This window comes from Saccopteryx bilineata, chromosome 2 (assembly GCF_036850765.1).
Source record: "Saccopteryx bilineata isolate mSacBil1 chromosome 2, mSacBil1_pri_phased_curated, whole genome shotgun sequence".
Lineage (NCBI taxonomy): Eukaryota > Metazoa > Chordata > Mammalia > Chiroptera > Emballonuridae > Saccopteryx > Saccopteryx bilineata.
The window spans coordinates 57,445,684-57,471,544 of NC_089491.1; the positions used below are offsets into that span (position 1 = coordinate 57,445,684).

At 37.3% G+C, this 25,861-nt stretch overlaps 1 protein-coding gene across 6 annotated transcripts in view; it reads left to right on the forward strand.

The window, feature by feature from the left end:
• TRPM3 (transient receptor potential cation channel subfamily M member 3) overlaps positions 1 to 25,861 on the forward strand; it is a 542,782-nt gene that overhangs the window by 340,195 nt on the left and 176,726 nt on the right. For all 6 annotated transcript variants that reach the window (XM_066257103.1, XM_066257105.1, XM_066257106.1 and 3 more), the window contains 2 exons: positions 282 to 456; positions 19,863 to 19,986. In XM_066257103.1, coding sequence (XP_066113200.1) covers positions 282 to 456; positions 19,863 to 19,986 — 299 coding nt within the window. The remainder of the gene's footprint in view (positions 1 to 281; positions 457 to 19,862; positions 19,987 to 25,861) is intronic.

A 25,861-nucleotide genomic window follows, 5' to 3' on the forward strand; every position in this document is an offset into this window, starting at 1 on the left:
ATGCCCTCTCTTGTAAAGTATGGTATAAGTGCCTTAACTGACACCAGCATCCTGGGAATTGTTGTGAAAGGGCAAAGTCAAATGGGCTTTCTGGTGGGAACATCCTGCCAAAGGGTTTTCTGTAAATTTTCGCTCAGTATTTTATTCCCTCGTATGTTGTTACCTCCCCGCTGTGCTCAGTAATTTTAGTTTGTGCTTTTTGTTTCTCTTTTTTGTTTCTTTGGTTTGCTGGCTTTGTGTTCTTTTCTCTTTTTTCCTTTTCTTTTTATTTTTTAATGCAGGAATCGGCCAAGGCGTTCCAGTGGTGGCGCTCATTGTGGAAGGAGGACCCAATGTGATCTCGATTGTCTTGGAGTACCTTCGAGACACCCCTCCTGTGCCGGTTGTTGTCTGTGATGGGAGTGGACGGGCATCTGATATCCTGGCATTTGGGCATAAATATTCAGAAGAAGGCGGGTAGGTAATTTGCCAGGCCCTACTGGAGAGCCATGAGTGCAAAGCCTGTGCTGCAGGCTTGGAAGAGAGGGTATTCAGCTGATTAAGAGTTTGGCACTGGGCGGCAGTGGGGAAGAGTGGGAGAACATAGCCTATGTCCTATGAAGTGGGAAATTCTGTGAAAGCTGTGCTAGACCACACTGATGATAAAGAGGGCGAGGGGAAGAAAGGGGCCATTGAGGCCTTTCTCTTTTCTTGATTAGCACAGCTAATCTGGACCATATAAAGCAGGTTAGTAACTTGGGGGAAGCTGGAACGTGCAGTTTCCAGGCTTGACTGCCAAACACCAGCGTCACCAAGCTGCTGCATGTTTACAAATTCTAAATATTTACATAAACAATTGGCAGCTTGTGCTGTCGAAGTCCTCTAATTTGGCTTGGAAAGTGGAATCTCTGTGACCACTCTGGCCCTGTATAAACTCTCTTGAGTCCTTCATGTCCTTTCCTTCATCTGTCAGCCCCCGGGGCTGCTTTCGGTAGTCCAAAGCCCCCAGCCCCACAGAGCACTTCCCTTCACAGCCCTCTTCCACAGTCTGAGGTCCCGCTCAGTGAATTGTGAGATCCAGGCATGCAGGGATTATTAGGTCAATGTAATTCCTTTCAAGGTGTGAATGAGTGGAAAGAGGAAAACTCAAGAGAGCCATGAAATTTTAAATAAAGAACTTCCTGACCTAATCAATTCTCCTAACACATGAAACTAGAGGGATAGAGAGGCCCCAAAAGAGATGGGGGCCTCTCATTCATTCCTGTTATGAATCTACAGTGTTTACTGTGTGCCATGCACTGAGATGTGGAGAAGAGTAACATACTATTTCTACCCTCAAAGAACTCATAGCAAATCTAGTAAGAAGACAAGCTTGTGACTATAATAATAAAAGTGACAGGTGAGCTTGCCTATTTCAGGACACTTTTCCCTATGCCTCTCTCTCACCCAGCCTGCCTTAAAATAAAGAGGTTTCGCATGGCAGCTCAAGGCCATCTCCTCCATCCCCGTTCCTGCCTTGTCATTGCCGTGGTCCAGCAGTTCAGCTGAGCCATTAAACCACACCCTTCCCTGGTGAGTTCATGACCCTAAGCCTGTGAAAGGAGAGACAGTGAAAGCAGGAGGGCCTCTGGTTCCATGCTGTGAACAGTGAGTGATTTTAGATCCTGTTAAAGCTTTTTATATTATTTTTTAAAAGCTGACTTTTATAAGCACTAAGTGAAGTTTGCTTAGTGGCAAATTTAATTAAGTTACTTATCTTTTTTGATAGTAAATATTGGTCCACTTTATAGCTAAGGAGAATAAAAGAGAGAATATTTGCCCAAATACCTCCATGTCTATTACTAACAAAAATTTAAGATCCTCAACTGTGCTTTGCTTTTATTAAAAATTTAGCCATAGTTCTCATTAAATTAAGTATAGAAATGTGTTCCTTTTTCTTAAATAACTAAAAAAATTATACAGGTTTTTACCTTTGGCTTATTTTTTGCTTTCTAGTGCTTATAATTAGTTTTTTGTATTTCTATAAAGTAAATACAAGTTTGTATTCAGAATGCGTGTTTCTTTTCAGAAAAATAGTGAACAAGGAAACTGTTCATCTCAGTATTTCAGTTTTTCTAAGTCTATACACAATGAAAGTCTGTACCTAGTGTCTATCTTTGTCATCATTTGGGGTTGTGTACCTTTAAAATGTTAAAGTATTTGATAAATTGCCCTTCTTGATTCTGTTTTAATAACAGAGAAATGTTATATATGTTAGTGCTAGACGGTACTGTATATTATTTAACCTAGGAGGAGATACACAGAGAAATTACATGCTTTGCCAAAGTCACAAAGCGCATGATCCCAGGTCAGGATTCTTTCTGGTAATAGAACAATTCATTGGAATGTGTTTTTGGTATGCCCTTGGTGTTTCTCATATAGCAGTACTTCAGTGATACTCTCTTTTAAATATATGAATTGTACTTAAGTTGCCTTCAGCCATCTCTTTGCATTATAATTTTTTTTATTATTCTGTGTATTCCAAAAAGATAAAATCTGCACATTCCTGAATATAAACCAGTGTCCAAGCTGGTCAACCCTACACCATGTGGGTTCTTTTCCTTCCCCTCACCCTGATCATTATACCCCCCCACTCCCGGAAATTAAGAGTCAGAAATCCCAGGCCTCTTTAACTTCCATTGTCAGTTTTAATTTGAAAACTAAACTTCAACTATAGTTCTAATTATTCTATGGTCAAAATATGCAAGAGCACAATCTCTATAGGATCTATATGAACATGTGAATCATGACTGATTATCAAAGAATATGAAGTCATGCACAGAACTAGTGTGGCAAGAAAGAATTAAGATAGAATTTCGAATCTTGGGGGTTATTTAAAATTAAAACTTTAAAATTTTAAAGAAATATTTACAATGTATTATCGTTAAAAGTCTGTTCCTCCGACTCCGGGAAAGCAATTGTAGATTTATCATGATAAATGAATTTGGAATGTTTCTGTGTACCATCTGAATAAGTGCCAGAATTAATCAGGTTTATTTAGCTTGAAATAAGATTGTCTAGCCACACATGTACAGCCAATTTAAAAAAATTATTTCCAAAGAACATTATTTTGCAGTAGTATGCTTTCTCTATGCTAAAAATAGAATTAGCCCACCTAGACTTCATTCACCCAGAAGGATTTCTTCTTTGATTTCCAACAAAGTTCATCAGACTTTGGAACCTGTTTTGTTATAAATAAATATAAATGCAAACTATTTTTTATCTAAACAAACCTACATAAATATGTATGATTGTACATATAAAATTGACTATGGAAAACATACACACCCTGTTTGTAAAACTTGGATTGGGATTTGAAATTATAATTTTTACTTTTTAGCTGCTTTGGTGATTTAAATATGATTAAAATTTTTTAACTTTATTTAAAGGTTGTTAAATAACACAGACCCAAAAACTATAATTATGTATATTCAGCTATATAGCTTATTTTTATCATCTTAATGGAGGAGAAAAAATCTCCATTTTTAACCTTTGTTAACTTGATACCTTCCCTTTAAATTCCGTTATTAACCACCCTCCAAAAATATGAATTTGAAAGGGAAATGCTTTGGAAGCAAATTATAATTGCCAAAATTACCCTTTGTAGCTGAGATTAGTTGAAGTAGACAACATGACTGACCTATCACAACACAAACGGTCTTAGATAAGTTAGGAGACAATTACAATAAAATTTTTATTTTTATTTTTGTCTTTTTTCTCCATCTCTGCTCTGTGGTACATACTACTTGAAAGAAATGATCAAACTTCTTGATCTTGATCTTGATTACATATTGTTATACTGGATTTTCTGTTTTATATCTGTCATAGTTTAGAATGAATTATTGTACAAGTCACTTTCCCTATTCAATTTCATTGTTTGAGAAATATTATTAAATTTTATTTCTGAATCATAAATGACTAAACACTGTGAACATAAATAAATTAGTGCTAAGTAGATTTACATTTAATTATCTAAATTTTAAAATATTTATTTATTAATTTTAGGTGAGAGGAGGGGGATAGTGAGCCAGACTCCTGCATGCACTCTGACTGGGATCCATCCAGCAACCCCATCTGGGGCCAATACTCGAGTACCAAGCTATTTTTAGCACCTGAGGCCAATGTGCTCCAACCAAGCTATCCTCAGCACCCAGGGCCACGCCTGAACCAATCAAGACACTGGCTGTGGGAGAGGAAGAGGGAGAGAAGGGAGAGAGGGAAAGGGAGAAGCAGATGGTCACTTCTCCTTTGTGCCCTGATTGGGAATTGAACCTGGGATGTGCACATGCTGGGCTGATGCTTTATCCACTAAGCCACTAGTCAGGGCCACCTAAATTTTTAAATAATAGGATTTCACTATGCTGTGTTCAACTAAGCAAGACACCCAGTCAGGAAGACCTTTCAGGCTTCAGGTGGCTGAAACTGAAGTTAGATATGACTTTGCCTGGTTATTGTAAACCTAAGTCTAAGATTACAGGAAAATTTACCAGTGGGTGAGCATGCATTGCATGAAACATGTCAGTGTGAAAAAGGTACCTGATTGAATGTGTATTCTGAGCTGATGCTTCTCATTCACCCAAATTTTTGTTGATACTTATGTTTATTTTAATGTGTTTGTCCCAAAATAATCATCTAGAATTACCATTTTTAAACACCCCAGGACAAAAGTGGAACTTGCAGTAGCAGAAGACTTACAGGTTTTACGTAGTATATTCTTAACTTTTGGGGAGTTATCAGTGGGATAAACACCAAAAGACCATGAATGTTTTTTTTTAACTGACTATATCTGACATATAACATTGTGTAAATTTAAGGTATACAATGTGTTAATTTGATACATTTAAATATCATAATATTATTGCCATGGTAGAGATATTTATCACCTCTACTATATCACATAATTATCCTCTTTTTAGTGGCTGGGATAATTAAGTTCTAGCTGTTCACATTGTTGTGTGCTAGTGGAATTGGTATTCCATATTGTGAAGAGGAAAAAAATGGGTAATGGATTGCTCTTGAGAAAAGTATATAAATATATATTTCCAGTAAAATCTAATTTTCCTGTATATAGGCAGCTTAATAAGGGTCTCAACATTTTTGGATTAGCTGAAGTAAAGGCATAAATAAAATACAAAGTGGAGATTTTTTTAAAAAAAGGGAAAATACATTGCATGGCTTCAAATTATAAAACTATATCCTAGCAGAGAAACGAGAAAAGTTTGTTTCTAACTACATACCAAAATGACCAAAGACAGGAGAAAGAAAATTAGTCATTTTAGAAACCCAAGTGTAGCCTGTATTCCCTAGACATATCATTCTATGCAATGGTCACTAATGTTTTCTTCTGCTGCTCAAGAGATTTCCATCTAAAGCTGAAAGCTGTCACAGCCCTATCATTTTTCTCTATAAAACCTGCTGAAAGAAAGTAATTGTTAGTGATGGTTTGTATTCCAGCATGACTTAGACGTAATTGAAATGTCAAGTGAGAAAGAAGGAAACAAATATCAAACATGCTGACTTTGTGTCCATTTTTGTTTTTTGTCAATTTCATCTTATCTAGCTCTTCTGGAGTTTTGTATAAGAAGGAATGTCCTAACTTGATTCTATTTTTTTTTTTTTTTACTTTCTCACAGGAGTAGTAAGGAAAGTTGAAAACATTTGGTATAGACAAAGAATAGTGGTGACTTTATTTATAAAAGTTTTGCTCTTGTAAACTGTTTTCCAAGTTAACATTTATTGAGTGCTGATTATAATCATGGGACTATTAGAGGATGGGCAAGTCATGGCCCTCTCAGGGACTTTATAATGGAGATTAACACATAGACATGATTATAGATAACTAGAAGATACATGTGCTATGATAAACATATAAAGTGTTACAAAGCACGGAGGACAAAATATTGAGTGTAGCATTCCTCACTCACTCAACACATACATTCAATGGAACCATGTATTCTAGTTATTCACAAAATGACAGTACAATGACTCTATTGCTTCTCTCCCCTTTCCCATCAAAAACTGGATCTAAACTAAAAGTCAGCATGAATGACCAAGAAAAAGTTAACAAGTCTTTATCTTATAAAACTCAACACAGAAAAGTAATCAATCTGGCTAGGATTGAAGTTAATAAGGGGACAGGTTCTATGAAATAGTGTGGTGGTGTTTTGTGTGGTGATGTGTGTTTCTATGTGCATATATAGTATGGACATATATGTACATATATTATTAAATTGAATTATATATACTCAAATCAAATTCAATGTAAATAAATTTAAGTGGTAATTAATTTAATATGATAAAATATGTAGATTTATATAAAATCAGGTATATATATACAAATTCCTATAATTATTTATATATATATACATATGTATATATGTTTAAAATTTAAGAGAAAACTTAAAGATAGGTCTGATAACAAGATTTCTCAAGTCAATTAATCACCAAAAGTATTTTTTAAGATGCTTGCTTTAAGCAAGAAGTACACCTTTCCTCAAGATTATAATCTCTGCCTGGCGCAGTGGATAGAGCATGGGACTGGAACATGGAAGACCCAGGTTTGAAACCCTGAGATCGCTGGCTTAAACGCGGGCTCATCCAGCTTGAGCGAGGGCTTATCAGGTTGAGCGTAGGGTCACTGGCTTGAGCGTGGGATCATAGACATAACCCCATGGTCGCTAACTTGAGCTCATAGGTCACTAGCTTGAAGCCCAAGGTCACTGACTTGAGCCCAAGGTCACTGGCTTGAACAAAGGGTAACTCATTCTGCTGTAGCCCCCCAGTCAAGGCACATATGAGAAAGCAGTCAATGAACAACTAAGGAGCCGCAACAAAGAATTGATGCTTCCTATCTCTCTCTCTTCCTATCTCTCTGTCCTTTTCTGTCCCTCTCTCTGTCTCTGTCTTTGTCACACATGCACACACACACACACACACACACACACAAGACATAATCTCTTTTGAACTAATATAATAAATAATTTTCATTTCACTGTTAATAATTGAGTTCTAAGAAAGCAGAAAAAAGCAAAGGTTGAAATAGATGGTGAAAGTTCATCGAGTGATTATTACAATTATTTTCCTCTGTTGAATACATGAAGCCATATAGATACCTGTATTAAAATTATCTGAGTTCCACAAAACTAGAGTGGCATTATTTATTTAAGAAAGTGAAAAATAAAATAAATACTTTATCTTACAGTTTGATATTTGATCCCCTGTGTCTGTCAGCATAGAGAGGATGAAGCATTGACATTGCAAAAATTATGTCACATTCATGGGGGAAGGTATGAAGTGTGTGAAAAGTTTTGTTGATCTAATTGGCCAATTGGAACTCTACAGTGTTTAAATTTGCTTTAGGATTGTTCACCTTCAAGTTGAGAAAATGTGATCTTGAATATAAACAGCAAACATCAGAAAAAGAGCTTGGTAATTCATCATGATAATAAAACCCTTTTTAGAGAATACCTGTGCATAACTTTTAGATCGCCCCTCAAGGCTAAGCAAAGGTTACAAAGGTATCTATTATGTTCCTCTGGGATTTACTTAGGTAACTTTTGGCTGCTTGTCATACAGAAAACTTCCGAAATAAGCATATGCTGATTACACTTCAGCATGCCTGAGAATTACCTGGAAAAGAGACACAAATTGCCCTCAATATCCTGATTCTGTGTTCCTGTGCTGAGTGCAGGAAAATGTATTGAAACCAAAACCCCAGGAGAGGCAAATGAAAGCAGTCCATGGGCCACACGTTCAGAAAATCTTTTAAACCTTATATAATCATTAGATTTCTCTTTGTACTTCTCTGGTGTTACTAAAAAGTGGTTCTTCATTTTCCATGCCTTGTGAGCATTCTCCTTACACAAGTCATTGCATTGTTACCACAAGTACTTTGTACCCTTTGCCAAATTTTGTCTTTGGAACCAAGTTAACTTGAAAAGTTTGTTTAGCATAAATCATCTTATTTCTTTCTTTATCACAGTTGTTCTTACTTCCCAACATCTGTATCACTTGAAAATTACTCCTTGGAAAGAAAGATATACCACAAAAGTACTCATTTTGACAGAACTGGTAGACTTCTCTATCAGTGTTTTTATTTACATGGATTCTTTTAAGGCATTTGGTTCATTTTTTTTCTTTTGAAAATTAATTTCTGACTGGTTCAAAATATATGACCAATTAAAAAATTTTTTAAAAGATGAGAAAAACAAAAACATTTCCAAGTGAACTGGTGCTAGTTGATTGTAAATGATGGTTCTTCATGCTATTGGAGAAGCTGTGGATAGTCATTAGGGCCAGTACGTTCAGCATTAAAAGGTCCTACCTCCCTTTCCTTTGACTTTACAATTGCAATGGACAACCATTTATTTTTTTTATTTTTATTTATTTATTTATCCATTCATTTTAGGGGGGGAGAGAGAGAGAAAGAGAGAGAGAGAGAAAGAGAGAGAAAGGGGAGGAGCAGGAAGCATCAGCTCCCATATGTGCCTTGACCAGGCAAGCCAGGGTTTTGAACCAGCAACCTCAGTGTTTCCAGGTTGACGCTTTATCCACTACGCCACCACAGGTCAGGCTGGACAACCATTTAAAAGTCCCAATTTCCCACTTCTCTGTAGAATTGATTTCCACTTTTTAAAGCCTCTGATCCCCTTCTCCAGTGCAATCTCTTGTAGAAGTATAATATATAAAACAATAAATCTTCAAGATGAAGGTTTGTTTTGTTGAAGCTGAAGTGGAAGGCCAAGAACTCTGGGTCTCAATTTTTATCTTGCTTCTGAAATACCCAGAGGGCTTATTAAAAACCATATTGCTAAGACCCATCTCAAGATTTTTTAATTCAGTAAATCTGATAAAGGCCACATGATTTGCATTTCAAAAAAGTACCCAACAGATGCTGGGATGTTGGTCCAGGGACCATACTTCAAGAATACCTGGCCTAGAGCCCTCCTCCCTCTGCCTGGCTCTGACCCACTAGGGCAGCTCTGAGGCAGCTCTAGAGCTCCTCTTCAAAATTCCAGGGGCTTCTTTGTAGAACACCATTGAAGACCATGAATTTACAGGTCAAGTCCACTTTCCTTTGCCTGGACTCAAGACTCTGACTTTTGGCCCAGCCTCCTTCTTAAAGCCATTTCAATGAAACTTGCATTTGCCCAGCAACCCATATGAAATATATATATATATATATATATATATATATATATATATATATATATATATATATATTTTATCTTTTTCTTACTGTTATTTTTTTAATTGAGGTCTATTTGACATAGAGCATTATATTGGTTTTAGGTATACAACATAACAATTAAATATTAGTATGCATTGAGAAATAATCACCATAATAAGTCTAGTAACATTATCACCTTACATAATTAAAAATATTTTTTCTTGTAATGAACTTTTAAGATCTACCATCTTATTAACTTTTAAAAATGTAATTATAGCACATATACTTCTTTACCTACTTAATTGCTAGGAAATTTTTTTCTGAAGTTCTGTGACATAGACTCTCTCTCATTAAAAGAAGTAGTAAGGGCTTTAAAATCCACAAATACATTTTAAATATATCTGACTGAGGCACAGATAATAAAATGTCTTGGTATTTAATGTCTCTACCTTAGAGGCAATGAATTCTGAATCAACCTGGCTGACATTAGAATCTGCAGCTGCTAGAAATAGAATGGATTAACAGCTCACTCAGTGGTGTCATTAATAATAAATGATGTTTGCAATGTACTTAATGGATTTTCTACAGATTCCCCATGCAATTCTTAGATCTTGGTTATGGACCACAAAATTTATGAAAACTAAATATATTAGTGAGCATCTGCTATAAAGCTTCTTCAACTAGAGAAACACTAAAAATGCATTCAAGTAGCATTCCATGGTCAACTCAGGTCTAGAAAAGTCTCCATCTAATTTTAATAAAGTCTTTCCTTTATTGTTCGAATTGTCCAACAACTGCCCTAGAATTTATAGGCACATTAACTGTGTTTCCTGGGGATATTCAATGCAAGTGAAGTGTCCATTTATGAGCAGTGACACCAAAAGGTCTTGAGTAAGCAGTAAAAAATTGGTTCCTCTAAATTGATGGAAACCACAGTTCAGTGTCTTGAAAACAGACCTAAAATTTGGAGTTCTTTAACCCTATGATCTCCTTGGTTTTCACCATTTGATAGTATATTGGAGATTTTATTATCTCTAGTTCACGGATGACAGATCGTTTTTATCTTAAGTGTCCATAATAATCAACTAGTACTGGCATCCTGGCATGATGTGTTGAGAATGATTCTGAGCCTGAATATTTTGGCTCAGGAGAAAGATTATGTAATAAATTAATAATATGCAAAGAAAGAAATTTATAGTTAATATGTCATGGATGTCTACTCTTATTCTAAAATGGAGATAGACTCTTATAGACGGCCCTAAGAAATTTATCTGCCTAAAAGAGTTCTACTTCTGAATCAATATTGGACCAACTTTTAAAGCCTGTCAGTTGAAGAGGTGCCAGTGTTTTTACCTGCCCAAGGAGCCCACATGTCTCAGTCAGCTCCAATTCTGTCCTTCCTACAGAGCCTAAAACAATAAAAAGTTTGTTCCTTTTGTCTGGCTCTGTGCAACAGTCACCAATGGGATCTCATTTGAAGTGAATTCTTGAGGAGGTATTTCCCTTACAATTTTGGCAGCAGAAAATCAACTTGACCAGATGGCAGTCCCTGTATCATTTGGCAACACTTCAATTTCTACTCTTAGGCACATTTATAACCAAAGGCAAAAGAAAGAAGGGAAATTGCAGAGACACTGATCTGAATTTGTCACCTACGTGGCCTGCTAGTGCCGGCCTCATGTGAAGAGTTTGGCAGCTGTGTTGACTTCAAAAGCAGTACTCTCCAATAGGTGATGGAAATACTCTATATTTCTGCTGTCCAGTCAGATAAGTACGGAGCACTTGCATTGTGGCTAGAGTGACTAATAATGGAGTTTTACATGTGATTTAATTGTAATAACTTTAAGTTTAAATCACCGCATGACTGATGGCTACCATAAAATACAATAAAATTGCACAGTTCTCATATTTCTGCAATCGGGTCCCACAAAACAGGGAACCCTTGAATACCTGACGGATTTCCATTGTTCCCTTATTTTTAATTACATTTTTTCATTCAGCCAACATTATGTATCTAGTCATTCAAACAATATTTTTTTAACACCTACTATGTTCTAAGCAACATTCTAGGCACTGGCAAAAACATGCCTGTGAACAAAATGAACAGAAGCCCCTGTTGTAGTGAAGCTTACATTTTAGAAGGATTAGAAAAATAATAAGTAGTAAACATAATAAATGCATGTATACTACTTTAGAAGGTGATGTGCTATGGGGGAAAAGAGAAAGGCAGAGGTCTCAAGGTCAGGAGGCAGTGGAAAGCCTCCTGTCTTCAGCATTTGGATGGCACTGAGAGAAGAGAATGCATAGCAATATAACGTACAGTCCTGCACCCAAGGTGGTACAGTCGTGTTAGGACTTTCTTAGGGTAATATGTCTTTATGAAATGCCATGTATAAAATGCGTAGCACAAAGCTGCTCTTACTTGCCTTTCTTACGACCCTCAACCCACTGTGCCACCCACCCTTTGTTTCCTTTTGTGTGTGTGTCTATGCCTTCTATTTTACCTTATCTGGTTTAGGGCTCTAGAGTAGGTTTAAAAAATAAGTAAAACAAAAGAAAGTGAACAAAAGTAAGAAACACTCTAGGAGTAGTGGTAAATGAAATTTATTGAACAGATTGTACCATCAAGGTGAGTTTTTTCCGCCCAGTTACAGAAATTTCTCTTAAGATCTCTCTAACTACTGCCCATTTCTGGAGGGGAACCTCGAGAAAGGCCCAGGGGGACAATTTCTCTAGGCTAGATGGGAAAGCAAGGTCAGAGGTACGATCTCCCACAGGCCTTAGCTGACAAGGGACATTTGTATCTGAAGTCAATTCCCAGTAAAAAGTTGGGCAAACTAGTTTACTCATCCTACCCCATCTATTGGTCACTTTTTTGTGTTCTATTCATATCATCCCCAACTTTTTATCCAACTAGTGCTTCTGAAAACCATCAACATCAGTTACAGTTAAGCATTAGTTTAAACTGAAGCATCATTTATCCCAAGTTGCTCTTAGGGCTTCCAATCATTGAACAGCATATCTATTTGCCTTTTAATTAATTAAAAGTAACACTGGTCATCTGTTAAGCTAGGGGAATAAATCTGGGAAAGTAGAAGCTCTTGTAGTGACATGACTCAGTCTTCTCACACATAAGACATAATTTTCTGTTTCAGGAACAAAACAGAAGAAATCTATACTTGGATCCAATCATTTAAACAACAGATCACTAACTTTGCATTACTACACTGAGTTGAACTTACATATTTAGGTTCTTATAATTTATTATAAGAGATTCTTCCTTCTTGATTCTCTTGTCCTCTACACACCGCTCTGATATTTTCAGCTACAATGTAATCTTTGGTAAGCCAGTTTAGCTCTGTAGGCTTCAGATTCTTCAACTGTACATGGTTTCATTAAAGTTGTGTCATTGCTTTATCCTGAACTTCAAATCCCTCAGCAGAATTTTTAGAATAATACTTTCCCTAAAACATGCAGGCTCCAGAAATAGCAAGAGTTGATAGTTATATTGCTAGTGATGGGATGCTATTGCAGGGTTTTTAAGAAGGATGTGATAGAATCATGTTTGCTTTGTAGAAGCACCATTTGATCAGCACTGTAGGGAATGGATTAGAGGAGGATAGAGAACAAACCAGTTAATGCTCTGTCAGTCCCCTCTGGGTAAGATATGATGAGGGCCCAAACCAAGGTAGATCAAGAATAAGACTGATGGGAACAGTATTTTAGGAAGTCAGATCTCTCTGTTATTTAGTTTCTGGGAGGTGCTGTTGTTGCTTTTCCTCTCCAAACAGACTCCAAAGTGAGATAAGGGCACCAAGAAAACACCCCACTGTTTTTGCAGGTGAAAGCCTGGGCACATTACAAGTTGATCCAATTTTACAGATGTCCCTTATAGCATTTAACAGAGACAAGGTATAATGATGGTAGTATCCATGGGAAAAAGAGTCAAACCAAGTGTCCATGGCCTGAAAGAGGTACCTAGTGCCTAGTAGGTGCTGAATAAATGTCTATAGACCACTGAATCAAAAGAAAACATTTTCAGGTTCTCTGCTGTGAATAAATAATTACATTTTGAAAATATTTTTCGGTGGTTAAACTATAACTATGAAGGAAAATTGTAGTTCTCATTATAATCAGCTGTTAAAAGAGGGAATTGAAAGTAGAAAGAAAGCTGAGGCCCTTTATGCTTAAGTAGGGAAAAGATCAATCCTTTGCAATGTCTTCAATGTCTCATCTGAACAGAATCACTTGGAGTTGCTTGTCTCCAAGGTGATCACCATTCCTTCTCTATATATTTATGGTTCTCTTCCATCAAGAATGACATGATTAATTGAAAATAAGTGAATTACATTCTGGGATTTCTGAGATTAAGTCATTAAAAAAAAAAAAAGCGGCCCTGGCCGGTTGGCTCAGTGGTAGAGTGTCGGCCTGGCTTGCAGATTCCCGGCCAGGGCACACAGGAGAAGTGCCCATCTGCTTCTCCACCCCTCCCCCTCTCCTTCCTCTCTGTCTCTCTCTTCCCCTCCCGCAGTGAGGCTCCATTGGAGCAGAGATGGCCCGGGCGCTGGGGATGGATTCTTGGCCTCTGCCCCAGGCGCTAGAATGGCTCTGGTCGCGGCAGAGCGACGCCCCGGAGGGGCAGAGCATCGCCCCCTGGTGGGCAGAGCGTTGCCCCTGGTGGGCGTGCCGGGTGGATCCTGGTCGGGCACAGTCAGAGTCTGTCTGACTGTCTCTCCCCGTTTCCAGCTTCAGAAAAATACAAAAAAAAAAAAAAAAAAAAGCTTTGCAGTAGAAACAGGGCCTCTTCGAATACCCTTTCTTGGAATCCTCACTTTGAGAGAAACAGCTGCCATGTCCTGTAACCACCAGAGAAAACAACATCAGCCATTCCTCAGTTCACTCAGGCATCCCGGGCCAGGTGCCAGACATGAAAGTAGAGAAGTCATATTGAACATTTCAGCCCCAGCAGAGGCCATGTGGAGAAGAACTGAGGCCCCAGACATATAGTCCCAGTTGAAGATTTTAGCTATCCTTAGCCATTTCAGCTTCTCCAGCCAAGGCCCCAGATACTATGGAGCAGAGATGAGTCATCCTACTGTGTTCTGCCTAAATTCCTGACCTTCAAAACCACCAACACAATAAACAAATGTTGCTTTCCATAACTAAGTTTTGGGCTGCCTAACCAATTGAAGGATTATCAGAACAGGTGTCAGACCACCCTATAAGTTATTTGAGGCTAGGATTGAATATTCTTCATCTCTCTACTTGTAGCTTAGTGCCTGGCATGTAATAGGTACTCATACTGTGTTGAATTAATAAATGAATAGATGTGCAGATGTCTATATGGAGTGTTTGCAGGTTCCACTCTAATTGAGCCTCCTAAATCTGTTTAATACATCCATTTCCCAAATGTAAGGAAGAACTGGTGATTTCTGACCTTTGTGAAGTGAGAAAGTTATTTTTCCAACTTGGATTGGGAGTAGTCTTATTCCATTGGGCTCACCGGGTGTGCAGAATACTGATGATCCCAGGACAGAGCTCAGCATTGTACTCAGAGGCCCCGCACTGGTCATGCTACTTCACAAGGACTACTTAGTGACTCTTTCCTAAACAGCATTGTAGGACACTATTTTGATAATAGCAAATGCCTACATAGGAGTTGGTATGTGTCAGGTACTTTTCTAAGCCCTTTACAAAGATTAGTTAATTTAATATTTATAAGTCTATGAAATAAATACTATTATAATTCTCATTTTACATGTATGAAAAATAGTATGATATGGAAGATTAATAACTTGCAGAAGATCAGACAGCTAGCAAGTGACGTCCTAACTACAGATAGCCTGGCCCTGGGCTATGGTGCTTTTACTCACAATGCTGTCTTGTGTCTTTGGGAAAGAACATTCTGTTACTTATGACCTGGAGTCATGACATTTGGGAGGAAGTGATAACTTCTACTGAAGAAGGAAAATAAGAATAAAAGGAAAATATCATTCTCTGTGACCTTAGGCAAGACATGGAATTTTTCTGTGTCCTTAATTTACATTTAGTAATTAGCTTTGGCTTCAAGAAAATAATAAACAAAAATTTTAAGAGCATTAGAGATTCTGTAGGAAATGATGTCCTTTAAATACCAGATTGTGGCATTATTTTTATTTATATAAGTAAAATTTCCTCATATTGTATTTGAATAAATTAATAGAGAGTGTCTATGGAGGGCATTAGAAGAGCTCCTCTCCTCAAAACCCATTAACCTAAGTCTAGTTCTTTAAGTTCCACTGAATTGTAAACACATTTTCTAATTTTTGAACAGAATTCTGACATTGCAGATTATTAAATTAATTCTGAGGAAAAATTGTATATGCAAATGATATTCTTAGCATTTGAACTGAATACTAATAACAAACTGTGGGAAGTTTTGTTTGTTACTCTGAACACTGGATGAACATTGACCTATTTCAAATAACTCTGTGACTCGTCTAAAAAACTCCAGGTCGCATGTGCAGCATTTAAATGGAGTCATAAATGCCATAGTATAAAGATTTTCCTCACTTCAATGACTATATTTTTTAATCAGAAAACCTTCCAATTTTAGTTTTACCAAATATAGCATTGGTATATGGAGCCACAGATTAACAGCTTTCATAAATAGGCATCACTGTGTCAAAGACCCAGTTCTAGAACTAAAATTTTACATAACACTATGACCATGTTTTGATGTCAAGAACTTTCCAATTACTATTATAATGCCATAAAAAGAGATCTAAAATGGGCTTATTTCTATTTTTGCTGACAATTAAATATCACAGTCAAGATTTTTAAATCATTCCAGTGTTTTGCAGGAAGAAAAAAAAAGCAATAAGAGCTACAAAAGCAATAATATCAAGAAAATAATCTTCTCAATATCCTACAGAATATAGCCACAAAAGAAGAAAGGGTCCTTGGAGAAGACAAAGAAAGTCATTGTTCCAAACACAAAATATCTGGTTCAGCACAGCAAATACTTGCGAAAAAGTAGAAGCAAATATAATGCTCAGCGTGCTAAATGCACTTTGCCTTGGTCCTCACTTACCAGTCACTTACTTATCTCCCCCAAACTCACCTGATTTCCTGCAGATGTTCTCCTTATCACAAAAGGAGAATCAATTTGCTACAACAAAATGAAAAGACAATCCACTGAGTGGGAGAACATATCTGCTGATGTTTCTGATAAGGGGTTAATATTCACAATTTTTAAAGAACTTATAAACCTCAACACCAAAAAGGACATACAGATGGCCAATTAATTTATGAAAAGATGCTCAATGTCACTAATTATCGGAGAAATGCTAATTTAAACCACAATAAGATATTAACTCACACCTGTCGCAATGGTTATCATCAATAAATCAACAAACAATAAATGTTGGCAAGGGTGTAGAGAAAAGGGAACCCTCCTGCACTGTTTGTAGGAATGCAGATTGGTGCAGCCACTGTGGAAAGCAGTATGGATTTTCCTCAAAAAGCCAAAAATGGAACTGCCTTATGACTGTTCTGAAGAAACCAAAACACTACTTCAAATATATATATATATATATATATATATATATATATATATAAGCATCTCCTATGTTCGTTTTAGAAGTTGTAAAATTTCATAATTGATTCAAAACTACAGCTTTAGTCAACTGCAAAACTTAGCTAAAAGTGTAACATTCTTAGTGTCTTTCATCTCTCCTAACCACTGAAACCCACAGTCAGCTAAATTGCACATGATTCCTCAATTTTTACAAAATGACAGGCTGGAAACAAGTGACAGACAGATCCCTCAGACAGTTAACGACCTCAGGGAACTGGGATTCTTATTACAGAAGGTTGGCAATAGAAAACAAATTTTGAGTTGTTATCAAAATTAAACACCTGCAGATGAATGATTGGCTCTATCAAGTGACTAATCAGGAGAATCTCTTCTGTTGTTAATCATGTACAACATCTATGTACCCTTCATATTGCAGAATTCTCTAGACCCATGCACATGAGTTAGTTGTCAAGTAGACATGCCCAGGTATGAGTGCTTAGGCCTGACTCTGTAAGAAAATTAATTGGCAGCACAAATGTAATTATATCACTTTCCAAATTAAATACTTCAATGGCTTCTTATTGCCAGGTGATAATATCTGAGATCTTTAACATGATCTCAAAAGTCCCCCCGTTACCTTGCCCTTGCTTACCCTTTTTGAAGCCCCGTCTTGTTCCACTTTTTTTCTTTTGCTCTCTATGCTCTAGGCATGCTGATCTTTTATTTTCCCTAACTAAGCCTGCTCATACTCTTTTGTCTGCCAAGAATGCTCTTACCGAGCCCCACCACACTCTGACCATGCTAATGCTCGTTAATTCTTCAAATCTCAGATAAAATATTTCCTCAGAGGAATCTTCCCTAAACCCTCTAAATTAGATTATATGCACTGAAACATGCTTCTCTACTTCTTTTTTTTACCACTGTCAGTCACAGTTGAATTGAGGTTCTTTCTACTCTGTCTTTTTACTCCACCAGTATATAAGCTCATTGAAGGTTGGGAGTGTATATATCTCATCTGTCCCTGTAGCCTTGGTAGGCACCAGTGTCTGGCAATGAATAGACATCACTAAGAAACTGTTGGATGGATGGATGGATGGATGGATGGATGGATGGATGGATGGATGGATGGTTTCAGACTAGTCAATACCTAAGGCCACCAGAATAATAACCTTGAGAGGATCTGTTATCACCTATCAACCTTATCTAGACTATCCTCTTTTCTAAACATACAAGTTTATGATATAAATCTTCCTGAGAGACAGAGGAGTAAGCCATTCAACTACTGAACTGAGTGACATTCCAGGATCCTTGGTATAATTCTGTCATGGGAAATGTATCCTCCTCAAAGCTGGGCCACCATAACATCCAACCTAGAAGGTCCAGATGTATCCTCTCACAAACCGGGGCACAGTGGGCTACTGATATGAAGACATTCTCAAGCCTCCCATCTTGCTTTCTTTTAACCAGCAGAATTTGTCATGCTTTTATGTTAAAGGAAATTTCATAATTTCCTGCTCAAATAGCCACCACAAAGAAGAGAGGCAGTGGTATAGTACACTTGGTGTAATAAAAAACAGTATGGCCTGATCAGGCAGTGGGGCAGTGGATAGAGCATTGAACTGGAACACATAGGACCCAGGTTCGAAACCCCAAGGTCGCTGGCTTGAGCGCAGGCTCACCAGCTTGAGCGAGGGGTCGCTGGCTTGAGTCGTGGGATCATAGACATGACCCATTGTCACTGGCTTGAAGCCCAAGGTCTCTGGCTTTAGCCCAAGGTCACTGGCTTGAGCAAAGGGTTGTTGGCTCTGCTATAGCCCCTGGGTCAAGGCACATATGAGAAAGCAGCCAATGAACAAAGGAGCCCCAACAAAGAATTGATGCTTATCATCTCTCTCCTTCCTATCTTTCTGTCCCTATCTGTACCTCTCTCTGTCTCTCTCTCTGTCTCTGTCACACACAGTCTCTGTCACACACACACACAAAAAGGCAGTGTGGTGTAGTGTAAAGAGTATTAGACAAGGAATCAGAAGAACTAGGTTCTGATTCTGGTTCTGCCACTCATTTGCTGAGTGACTTTAAGCATATGGCTCTTTTTGAATAAAATATCCTTTTAAATTGAATAAATATCCTTTTAAATTGTATAAATATTTTGGCTGTAGGGTTCTTGTAAGCACCAAATGAGATAATAATCATATTTTACTACTGTTTTGTAAGAATTACTGATACTTCAATGTTTTTTTTTAATTGTAAACTTTAAAATACTAGGCAAATTATGATCATTTTGTCACTTAAGGGTTCTTAAGAGCAATTTTATCTTCCTAATTTTGGTCAGTATCTGTTAATAATAAAGTGATTTTTTTCCCCCTGTCATTTGATGGTTAGTACAAATAGCCCAGTTCTCACCAGGCTAGAGAAAGAGGAGTTAAAGTTAGTTATAATTGGTTTATATTTAAGAGATAATTATTTAAGAGCATTGATTGGATATGATGCACCTCCCTTGCTTTCTCATTCTTCTGTAGTATAAAAACTGTCTTTTAATAGAGTAGTCAATATGATACCTCTTTATGAGTCAGACCCTTGTTGGCTATAGCATAGCAAAATGCTGACTAAATAATAACCTGAATCATGAGCTACTACCTACATGGAATGATTTAGAGGAAATTAAGTTCTATATATCCTTATTGATGCTTAAAAAGCCATTAATGATTTATGACCTGTTTTTCACAATTAGAGATAAAGTTGAAATTTAAATCCTTAGATTTAGCATCTTTTACCAAGATGCTAATGATTAATTGAAGGCATTTTTTGATTATAGCACTTGAGGAGGAGAGTATTAAACACATGCCATAGAAAAGAAAGAAAAATAAAAGGAAAAAAGAACTAAATCTTCTTACTTTACTCTTTTAGGTTCTGAGAGAGGCATTAAAATGGATTTATTTTTTAAATGCACATTTTTGTTAAATTATCCATAAAATAACTATTGTAAGAAAAGTATAAGAAGTAACTCTTATCTTAAGTAAATTATCATAATGCTTTCTTATGTTCTATCATATTTCTCAGTAATCTGTATTGACTAGGAGCTGGGTTGACCTGTTTTGACATTGTTTTTAATTGCAGACTTATAAACGAATCTTTGCGGGACCAGCTATTGGTGACCATCCAGAAGACTTTCACATACACTCGAACCCAAGCCCAGCATCTATTCATCATCCTGATGGAGTGCATGAAGAAGAAGGAATTGGTATGTAAACAGTGCTCCCTGTGAGTGGAAGAGCTCTCTCCACAGTCCCTCTGTCGGTTTAACCATTTTCTTGAATCACGGGTTTTTCTTTCTGGCCAATCTTACAACCTTCCTTTGGCTCCATTGGCTTCTTTAGTTTTCTCCCCTCAGTAGCTAAGACACTGCTTTTCCCATCCTAATTTAATGAACCATGTGAGACAGGGGCCTAGTATCATTTCCTACTGAAGCTCACCCAAATGCCTCTGATTGGCTCAACCCAATGAGTTGAAGAGTTAAACAGGTTTCCTTCTGGGAAATGCTTCAGTTGATTGTCTCTTAGGTTTGGAGTTTCACTGTGCCGGTGAGTAGGGCTTATCGTCAAATATCTTAGGAACCTAGGGTCCAGGCTAATATGCTAATCTATACAGGTAGAAAATGGAGGACTGTACCCAAGAAATGCTGGAAGTTGCTGTCATTTCTAAAGTATCCTCCAATAGCTGCTGAAGCATTTTCTGTATCTGGGAAAATTGTCTTAGAAACTGTGGTATAATCACAGAGACCTTCTGTCAGGGCGAACAGAAGTAAAAACTGAGCTGATGTGTAACGAGCACATGCAGTGCACGGGCACAATGCTAAATCTTTACATGTACTGATTCCTGTGATGCTGGCTCTTGTCCAGTGAGTGAGGTATGATTATTACTTTGACCTTCTAGATGAAAAAATTCAGTCACTTGATTAGTATATGAGGAACTAGGGCTCAAAACCAGTGGTGTTCAATGGCTGTTGGAAATATTTTTATTCAGAAATCATCACACTGAAGCCCGTGTTGTGAACCCACCCAATCTCTGGGAGTTTCTTGGTAGGCTGCATTAGACAGGGGCTGTTTTCAAACAACATTTAAGCCCACCTGCTGACAGTGGAGGTCAAGGAGCAGTTTAAACCCAACTAGCATGCACTCAGATTTAGACAATCTCAAGTCTGCATGGGCATCCTGAGATAATGCCTCTGGGGATATAGGGGGGCTCTTCTCCTGAGAGTCACCAGGGCCAGGCCCCAAAGGCTCAGCTACAGGGAGAAAGGTAAGGGAGAGAGAGGGGCCAGAGCCAGATGCCTTCATCCAGTTCCCCCACTAGACTGTGAGCACCTTAACACATGGGCTGGAGCTGTCTTGTTCACCAGCATGCCCCCTATGCCTAAGACAGTGGCCGGCATGCACAATGGGTCACTGTGACTGCCAGGGGAGAGGGAGAGAGGCAGCTTCTGAATCTAAGAAGCTAAACATTTAGAAAAAGGGAGTTTGATTCAAATAAGCATAAGCCATCTCCAGAAAACACCCACACAGTCTTTGTGAGAAGCTTTGATAGCTTCCAGGTTTGGGAGAAAGGAATGGAGATGAGGGAAGTGGGCAACATCTCTAATCCTTGAGTATTCATAAGATCTCAGTAGCCTGTCCCCACTGTTTGGAGAAGCCAAAGTACAGATGGGATTCACAGCCATGACAGAGGCCCCAGGAGAGCCTCTGTCAACCCAGTGGCCCTCGCATTCTTCCATCTAGGAGGTGGTTAGCTCACAGCTGTTCAGCTCTCTGCTTCCTCTGCCCCAAAGGAGGCACAGGAAACCCTGAGCTTCTGACTGAGTACTAATGAGTTTCCAATGCTAAGGCCAGTGCTGACTGTGAAACCTTCTCAGAACTCCACGTTTCAGCAGTCCTGCAAATTCCGAGAGAAGCAGTTAGGATTAAAATTCTAGGAACCAGTTGGGACTCATAAAACCAAATGAAGCTGAATGTGCTTCTTTGGATATTTCATAGGACTGTTCTCTAGGATTCTGCCTGATAATTGTCATGTCATTTCATCATGACTCCTGCTGAAAGTGTCAACTACATTTTAATGTAAGATATTTATTGAAAGATATATGTCAGGTAAGGCAATGTGATCTTAACAAGAAACAAATTGTCCTATTTCCACATCTGGGTGAAAATTAGGCAGGATTTTCTTAAATAATAAATGTAATTATATCAATTTCCATTTTTTTGAGAGAATTTATTTGCATGGACAGTACTAGATGCTTAATAAAGAAGGTGGATGTGAGGCAGGCGTTAGTTTCCCTTGGAGGGAGCAGGGGAGGTTAACTGGGCCTGGGTGATGTGTGCAGCAGGAAGAGCTGCACTAGGGCTGTCTTACTCCAGAGCCCGGGTAACTTCTACTCACCATGCTGCACAACCAGCACACAAAACAAGAAAGCATTGCACAGTGGAGTTTCTCTTCACTCTTCTCTCCTTCAAGTTTCTTTTTTTTATTTAATTAATTGTGTTTACATAGATTCTAGGGTCACCCCAAATGCATCCCCTCTCCCCCATATCCCCCTAAACATCTCCCTTGCCCCCCTCTTTACAGCACCCTCCCCACTTCCCTTCAGGTTTATCTCATCCTATCATCCCCTTTCCTCTTTTCTTCTGGTCCCTTTGATCCCTCCTCTGTCTCCATTCAGTCCCTCAGTTCTCATTGTTCCTTGAATTCCTCAAATGAGTGAGGTCATATGATATTTTTCTTTCTCTGCCTGGCTTGTTTCACTTAACCTAATAGTTTCCAGGTCCATCCATGTTGTTAAGTTTCTTTGGATTCTCTTTATAAACTAAGTGGGACATACTATCCTGAGGTCAATTCAACTAAGGGATTTGATTCTGGAGCAAATCTGATGTCTTTCTCATCCCAGCATCCTAGTAACATGTAATAAAGAACTGCACTGTGGATGTGGATGTAGCTGGTGAAACAGAGGCCTCTGAGCCATGTGGCTTCATGGGAAGTATGCATTAATTAGCCTGTTGTGTGAGAACTTTCTACTCACTTCATATCACTCTTGAAAAAATTATCTGTTTATTTCCCACTTTGGGTCAAAACAGCATCTCAAAACCTGTCACCTTCTGAGATCATAAATCCCCCTAAACTAACTCATGAGCTACGTTCCACCATTCCTACTGAGAAAAAAATAAAAACCAAAGGGTTAGAAACTATTTTCAGCAGAATGTTAATTTGGGGGGGACAAATATAAGGGATCAGGAAGAGGGGATAGAGAGGCATTCCTCTTCCCTCTTCAAAGTTACTTTCTCATGAACTCAATAATATTAAACCCTCATTCTCTGTTTCTAAAAAGAAAGAGTTTATTTTCTCTTTCCATTGCTAACTCCCCTTATCCCTCCCTATTCTACAAACAGATATTTATTAAAAATCAATTCTTGGCTCTTTTCTTCCTTTTTCATTCACTATTCTACTTCAGTTATCATTTTGAGACAATTCTTAAATGCATGAATACCTAGCCTGTCTTCCTTCAAGCTCCTGCAATTCTGAATTTCACAAAAATGCCATGGACCTCCTATGATCATGAGAGAAAGAAACTTCTAAAAGTGGAAAAGCTTTTTAAGTCAAATAGCTGAAAATCATATAGAGTTCTGTATCAAGTTTAGAAAACAGTTCTCTCCAATACAATGTTTGTGAAGAAATAGAAATGTTCATTGTAATAGATGCTGAATTGTACCTAGCCACTTTTGAGTTTATTTGAATATCATCTTATCAACATTATTAAAGTCTAAACCTGCTAAATGAGACAAGGGAAAGAGGATACAGAAAAGGTATTACTCCATTAAAATGTTTTCGTATTAGTTCTCAATTCATAGTTACAGATTAAATTTTGGAAGTTCTGAAACTCTTCGAGATGATTAGAATATCACTGTTCTAAGAATAAAGATGAAGCAGGCTTTGGAGTCAGTTTAATACATAACAATGGGCAAGTTATTAGATTTTTAGAGGCCTTTGTTTTCTCTTCCAGAAAGTTGAAATAATAATATTTATATTATTGGGTTAATTATAAGAATTAAATGAGTTAACATATGCAAAGAATATAGAAAGCACTCAATATTTTATTGCAATGATGATGATAATCTACGTAGCATTTTATATTTTAAAAAGGTTATTTTTATGTCATTTTCTTTGATACTACAACCAGCCTTGCTGATGTCAGTATGACCATTTTTTAGAGAAAAACCAAGACTCAAAAACTTAAGTGACAAGCCTATGGTCATATAGCTAGTTAGTGGCAACCCCATGGCTTGAACCAAGAACATCTTTTTGCAAGTCCTTGCCTCTTTTTACCATATTTCAGCTGATTCTATCTTCTAAATATTAGGTATGACCAAGTTAAAAATGACTTTAAGTAAAAGCCTATTTTTTCTGTCATTCCTGGAGTAATCTGAACAAGTTCTCATTAGACTTTGAGATTCCTAGAGAAAAAAAGAATACATTATTTGTTGGTTTTCCTGGAATGTCCTCTGCCCCTATGTAGCAGTTACTGTATTTCTACAGGGACAATATAAGCATAATGTCTAGGTCACTTGATATTTCTACATCAAGGGCAAACTAAAATTATTCTTTCCAGCATAATATTTGATCAGTCTAACTGGAAGCCCAAAATTAGACATCAACTCATATCCTTCTCACAAAATATTCATTGAAATAAAAAAAGAATTTGAAGGAAATATCATTTATACAATTTCTTGCCAATATAGCTAATAAAAATAACACCTTTCATCTTATGATATATAAGGTATTGTAACACCTTATATAGACAAAATTCTGGTACATTCCTTGTGCCATTTCAGCTGCACAACAATGAAACAAGAATTATATCTATTTTTCAACTAACTAAAAAAATTAAACAATTAGAGAAAACTAGATAATTATGCAGAAAATGCCCATTTGATTTTCAAATTTAATATTCAGATCTCAGATTCACTCTCATAACCAACAAAACTACATAGAAGTTTAATGCCCCTGCCCTTTTTTAGCCATAATCACCAAAAATTTCTGTAGATTAGAGGCAATAGGAAAACATAGATAGTACTGTACTTCTTTTATTGGGAAAAATTAATAAAAATAGTACAATAAACAAAATATAAATAATACACAAAAATAAAAATATTATTTTACACACTTTAAGAGCTTGCTTGCCATATAATTTGCATAACACTTGTTTTGAGTTTCAACTCTAGGAAGATATTTCTACAGATAGCAGTGATTCCACCCTGTATTCCCACTCTGCCTTCTGAGATCATGGCCTTACCATGCCCATCTAGACCATCAACTTTTGCTTGGTCTCACAGGCCCCATTCTTCCCATTCTAACTAACAAACAGCTTCTGAGTGACTCCTTTTAAAGGGAAAATCTCATAACAAAACCCACATTGCCCTCACTAGTGTTTCCCAAAGTGAGGAATGCTGATTGCCAATGAGATCATTTCAGGTGAAATGCAAATTGATATTTTTTAGAGGTATGTTTTTATTTACCTATGTATTAAACATAATTATAGTAACACAAAACCATGGGTATTAAACATAAAGAAATATAAACTTTAAAGGAAATCAATTTGAAGAAAAGATCTAATTATAGTGTTGGTATATAAATATAGCAAAAAGAAGGAGATTGTACAAGAATGAGTGTGGGTCCGGACATACTGACCTTCAGAATTAAGTTCTGCCTTTGCCTAACATTAAAGACCTTCCGTGATCTAGATCTAGTCCCCCTTTCCAGCCACAGTCACTAGTACTACTAACTCTTGTCTCTTACACTCTAACCAAATCTAATTTTCCTTGAGGAAAAAACTATGCCTCATATATTTTTCTTTATTTTGTACAAGCTCTTGAATCCTTTCTCAAATGTTAAATGCAGTAGTCTGACAACCTCTAGGAAAGATTCTTCACCTCTACCCTACAGCCTATTCTCAAATAGGAATTTTTCTATTCCAAAAGGACCATATGGGCCAGTGTTTTCCCTGAATTTAATATAGCACGAATTATTAGCCTAGTGTCTGAGAACAACTAGAAGTCTTTAGGGAGTTCTGAAAA